Source organism: Syngnathoides biaculeatus, chromosome 22 (assembly GCF_019802595.1).
Source record: "Syngnathoides biaculeatus isolate LvHL_M chromosome 22, ASM1980259v1, whole genome shotgun sequence".
NCBI classification, from domain to species: domain Eukaryota; kingdom Metazoa; phylum Chordata; class Actinopteri; order Syngnathiformes; family Syngnathidae; genus Syngnathoides; species Syngnathoides biaculeatus.
Window position 1 is genome coordinate 14,720,055 of NC_084661.1, and position 5,875 is coordinate 14,725,929.

A 5,875-nucleotide genomic window follows, 5' to 3' on the forward strand; every position below is an offset into this window, starting at 1 on the left:
GATTAAATCATAAATTAAAAAAAATAGATTAATCAAGTATTTAAAAAATCATTATATTTATCCTGGTCTTTCAAAAATAGATATTCATCTTTCTGCTGTGCTTTTCACGGTCACGTCACAAACGCGGTCACTTGTCGCTAGGCAGAAACTGTGGCGCACTATCATGAGTTGACTTTCACAGAAGTCGGTCATTTATGAGCTCACTTTATGTATCCTGAACAATTTTTTACGGATGTAATCAATAGAAATTCTGCCTGGTTTCATGATGAACGTGTGCGTGTCGCGCAGAAAGAGAACCATGTTCCAGAACATCGTGAACGCCACGGAGCCAATGACGGACGATAAGGAGGCCACGTCCTTCATCGCCAACAACCCCACCAGGAAGGAGATCGTCATGTACGCAAAAGACAGCTGAAATGTTTTGGTTTTCCGCATCCCGATCGGGGACTAGCGATCTGTCTGTCGCTCCTCTAGGGCCATGATGATGACCGGCTGCGACCTGTCAGCCATCACCAAACCCTGGGAGGTGCAGAGCAAGGTGGGTGACCCTCGCAGCTACAACTACGTCCACAAAAGATTGGGAAAATTACTCTTATAACTCAACTAAAAATGAATTGCAAGCTGTCAGCTAGTTTTGCTCATCACTCTTGGCTAAGCTGGTAAAGCGTTGGCCTCACAGTTCCGAGGACCCGGATTCGATCCCGGTCCCCACCTGTGTGGAGTTTGCCTGTTCTCCCCCGTGCCTGCGTGGGATTTTTTTCCGGGCACTCCGTTTTTCCTCCCACGTCCCAAAAACATGCAACATTAATCGGATGCTCTAAATTGACCCAAGGTGTGATTGCAAGTGCGGGTGTTTGTCTCCGTGTGCCCTGCGATTGGCTGGCGACCAGTTCAAGGTGTACCTCGCCGCCTTCCCGTTGACAGCTGGGATAGGCTCCAGTGCTACCTGGGACTCTCGTGAGGATAAGCGGTGAAGAAAAGGGATGGATGTTTATCCTGCTTGGTGGAAAAATAGAAGCACATATATTTCGAAAGATTTTTATTGACATTTTTGTCCATTTTTATTCACTTTTGTCTGTGTCTCCAGGTGGCACTGATGGTCGCCGCAGAATTCTGGGAGCAGGGAGACCTGGAGAGGTCGGTTTTGGACCAGCAACCAATTGTAAGTCTTTAAAATTCTTTGGTTACTTTTACTTTTATTAACTTGGTCTTCCCTTTGCGTGTGTGCGTGTGTGTTTTCCAGCCCATGATGGACAGGAACTGTGCGGAGCAGCTGCCCAAGATGCAGTGCGGTTTCATCGACTTTGTGTGCTCGTTTGTGTACAAGGTAATGACTTAATTAGCGGCCTTCGCGCCGCGGCGCCATCGGGCCGTTGATAAAAGGCGGACGAGCTACCGGCGTGTGAAGTCGAGATTTTTCAACATTCCGTGGACACGACGGTCGATGTTATGGGATTCAAAGACGTTTTGATCTTGTCATCAAGCTTTTTATTATTATTTTAATTCTTTGACAAGAGGTAAAATGGCAGTCAACGAGGGAGCGTCAAACATTTTTTAAAAGAAGAATACACAGTACCCCTTAGATAGAAATTGCGCATGTTCTTTTGTGGTGTGGGGAAGCAAATCCACAGCGATTCTTCACCAAAAGTTGATACTTTGTGTCATAAATTGTTCAGTTTTTACTCATTTTTAGAAGAATAAAATTCTCATATTTTGTGAAAAATGGTGAATAAATCAAGTGATAATTTTAGAAAATATTACAAGGGAAAATATGTTACACCAGAGTATATGGGGGGAAAAAATTGATAACTTTTCTGGGAAATAAAATTTTTAACTGGAGAAGAAAATCAGGCCGCACGGTGGCTCAGCTGGAAAGCGTCGGCCTCACAGATCTGAGGTCCCGCGTTCGATCCCGGACCCATTAATTCATTAACATTAATCGGACACTCTAAATTGCCCCGAGGTGTGATTGTGAGTGGGGCTTTTTGTCTCGATGCGCCCTGCGATTGGCTGGCAAGCACTTCAGGGTGTACCCCGCCTCCTGGTCATTGACAGCTGGGATAGGCTCCAGCACTCCCCGTGACCCTCGTGAGGATAAGCGGTTAATAAAATGCATGGATGGATACAATTCTCATGTGTTATGAAAAATGGTGAATAAATTCAGTCATAATTTTAGAAAATATTACAAGGCAAAAGATGTTACACCTGAGTATGGCGGGGGAAAAAATTGATAACTTTTCCAGGAAAAAAAAAATTCCTGAAGAATAAAATTACAATTTTACTTGTAATAATAATGTAATGTAACAAACAAAAAAAATGTCGGGGGTGCTGTCACATGCATCCATTTTCTTTGCCGCTTATCCTCACGAGGGCAAAGGTGGAGCCTATCCCAGGTGTCAACGGGCAGGAAGCGGGGTGTGCACCCTGAATTGGTTGCCAGCCAATCGCAGGCCGCATTCACAATCACACCTACGGACAATTTAGAGAGGGAGAACATGCAAACTCCACACAGGCTGGGCCGGGATTTGAACGCCGGTCCTCAGAACTGTGAGGCCGACGCTCAAACCAGTTGCCTCCAACATGTAGCATCGATTTCCTGGACTAAACGCTACCCATGAATAAAAGGCAAGGTCGTTGGTGGGCGAAGTTGATCTCACAGCGATTTGTCCGCCCGTTTGGTCAGGAGTTCGCCCGCTTCCACAAGGAGATCACGCCCATGTTCGACGGCCTCAACAACAACCGCTCCCACTGGAACGAGCAGGCCGAGGTGTACAACGCCAAGATGAAGGCCATCGAGGACGAGAAGAAGAAACTGGAGGAGGAAGAAGCCCGCAAAGGTAGCGTCCAGCTTGTTTTTCGAAGTCGGGCGCCCTCTGGCTTGTCTAGTGTGCAAAATATTTTTGCGGTTTCTTGAATGAAATCATTCTGTGAGATAGGCAGACATATTTAAGAACTTTCAAGTGACATTTTTCTTCGATTGGATCTTCTTCTTCATTGATTTCCTTTCGCGATTGAATTCTTCCATCTGGTCACCGACCTTTTTGTTTTCCAGCTGGCGGCGGTGACGGGAAGTCAAAAACGTGCGCAATCTGCTAAGTTCTTCACGGCGACGCTCGGATACGGACCGCAGCTTGGACTGGTTTCAGCCTTTCGATTGGATCTATAGTTCTTCCCGGTCTAGAGCACATTTTTAGTCTCATGTAGCCCCGCCCGGATTAACGCTCCAAGGAGGCCAAATTCGAAAATGATGAGGAACGGCGGGATGAACTCTGAGGACAGTTTGGACGACGGAATTTTTTTTTTCCCTCTGCTTCGGACCGCATCCATGGACGCTAGCCGATTAGCGTAGTTGCACTGCCAGATACGAGGGGGACAACTGGAACTATTTTTTTTTTTTTTTTTTAAATATAAACTAGAATTAGTCCTAACAGGAAGAACATGTACACAAAAAGGCCCCGGGAACAAGTAAAAGTCGTGTACTATGGATTTATCAGATTCTGTATGCACAGTAATTGGATTATATTCAAATTTGGTGTTTTGATCACAATGGCGTCACTTACTTATTATAAGTTCCCAGTAGAAAATCGTAGAGGTGGGACAAAATGTTGATATCACGGTGTATCGTTTTCGCGTATGAATCTGCGTGGATACGTGAGCGTTACGCATTATTATTATTAAAGGTCTTAAATATTTAACAAACAATTTTACTATGTATTTCTATGTGCTGATGTTAAAGGGGTGTTTGCAATGTCATCACCAAAATTAAAAGCAGGGGAAAAAAAAATTGAACTTGTTAACTTTTAATGTTCACCTAACAATTATGAATAAGGTTATTTTCTCGGGCAACAAGGTGTGTGTGTGCGCCATCGGTTTTGGTTGTTTTTAATAAATTTTTTAATTGCAAACGCTTCCATTAAATGTACAAAATACAGCGTTAACATGATATCTGGCTATAAAAAAAAAGCTAACTAGCGAGCTAATATCAATGTCTAATTATGTCCGATGTTTGACCATCATTTCCAAAAACAAACAAAATAACGTTATATATCGCAATACATTAAGGAGGTTATTTATCAGTTGTGGAAAGTTGTAAGCAATTCCCACCTCTATTAGATAAAAAAATACATATTTTTTTACATGTACTGGCTTTCCAAGGATCATTTAAAAAAACACCAAGAACCTGTCACCCTTTATCTCCGACGTGATATGATTTAAATGGGAAAAAAATCCATATGAACCTCCTCCAGATGACTTGTATGAGATAACGTTTGTTTAAAAAAATAATAATCTGCATCATCTCCAAGGAAAAATGTAGTTGGAGTCCCATACGGGTCTCTTTGAGAGTGAAGCCTTCTCGTCTGTTGTGTTGATAACGTGACACGTTAACATTTGCGTTACTGATCGGCTCGAGGTCCGGTTAGAGCGGCGCCATCGCTGCCCGGGACTCCGGAACTGGGCCGCCCCTGCACTTTCCCTGTACCGCATCTTCCTCCTCCTCTTCCTCCTCTTACGCAACGTCTTCACCTCTAATCAATGAGGCCTCAATCAAACGTCGCAAATCCAATTAGGAGCGCTTAACCCGGAAACACTTTCCTCTGCTCCTTGCGGCGGCCCCATCACCCCCTCCCGCACCCCCCCCCCCCATCACACAATAGGAACTTTGACTGTTTCGTGTATGAAATGAACTCTTCCTGTATGTATTTCCTTGTCATGTAACGGCAAATAAATGGCCGCATGGAGTCGGAGGTGTCACGCATTCAGATGTGTCAAGGTTAGACAAAGAATGAGGGTGTGACAGGGTGGGGGAACAAAAAAACCCCCAAAACAAAACATCCCACTCATCGGGGCTTAGCAGAAACAAGCGCTACTTTTTAGGACTCGTATCGTGCAGGGATCTTAGAGGCTCCAAAGCTGGATGAGGCTGGCAGGAAAGAGGATCAGCGGATTGTTTCTGATCCCCCGGCCCGGTTCAACGCTGTCTGGTCGTGTTCGACAACAACGTGAGGCGAAGCGACTTGTTGTTCCTCAACAATGCTCGGTAAAGACGGAAAGACAGGCAAATAAAAATAGTAGAGTTGAGGTACGGCGCTCGGGAAAAAAGATCATCGATAGTTTGCTTGGTGGGAACCGTTTGCTGTTGCGCAAAATGGACCCGAGAGGATTAGAATTGAGTCACTTGGTTTTGAGGACCTACTGATATCGAGGCCCGGTCCGATACTTCCGCAAAACAGAAAGGAGATCTGAATTCATCTAATTGATTCGAATAAACGTGTATGAGCCAGAACAGAATGTATAATCCAGTACGCTATTAATATAATAGCTTGATCAAAGTTGTTGTGGTAGTTGTAATTTAAAGAGGAATATATTTCATTTTAAACAAAAAAATTGAAAGACAGTAGTATTTGAAGAATAAAAATGTGAAAAGAATGTCAAATTGGGAATTTACAATGGTGACATGCTAATGCTAAGCCGGTGTGTTGTTTTGCGTCATGTTCTCGTTACTTCTTCAATCCAGTAATAGTGACTTTTGTATCAATATCTCTCACCAAACAGCAAGTTGTAGCTGGTGATGCAAACAAAGAGCACTGCAAATGTACAGTACTGTACAGTAGCATTCAACTAACTGCACTTTTTTTCCCCAACAAATAGAAGAAAGCACGTGGGAAGTGATGTTGCAGTATCATACTAGTGCAAGGAAATGCACTATTTCACTGCTGCAACACTAGTTTTTAAGATTCCTTAGGGAAAAAAATTGTAGTGTATTTGATTGTCGTTCCTCCTTTATTCACACAACATTGCCTTGCGATGAGTAGAGCCGATAGGCACCCAAACTACATATCCCATAATGCAGCGCAAGACAGCGACCTGAGCGAAC

At 43.8% G+C, this 5,875-nt stretch overlaps 1 protein-coding gene across 1 annotated transcript in view; it reads left to right on the forward strand.

The window, feature by feature from the left end:
• pde6c (phosphodiesterase 6C, cGMP-specific, cone, alpha prime) overlaps window positions 1–4,621 on the forward strand; it is a 14,053-nt gene extending 9,432 nt beyond the window's left edge. The window contains exons 17-22 of the mRNA XM_061810563.1: window positions 289–396; window positions 475–538; window positions 1,088–1,162; window positions 1,244–1,327; window positions 2,684–2,837; window positions 3,053–4,621. Of these exons, the coding sequence (XP_061666547.1) occupies window positions 289–396; window positions 475–538; window positions 1,088–1,162; window positions 1,244–1,327; window positions 2,684–2,837; window positions 3,053–3,096 (529 nt within the window). The 3' untranslated portion in view covers window positions 3,097–4,621. The remainder of the gene's footprint in view (window positions 1–288; window positions 397–474; window positions 539–1,087; window positions 1,163–1,243; window positions 1,328–2,683; window positions 2,838–3,052) is intronic.
• Window positions 4,622–5,875: the final 1,254 nt, after the last annotated feature.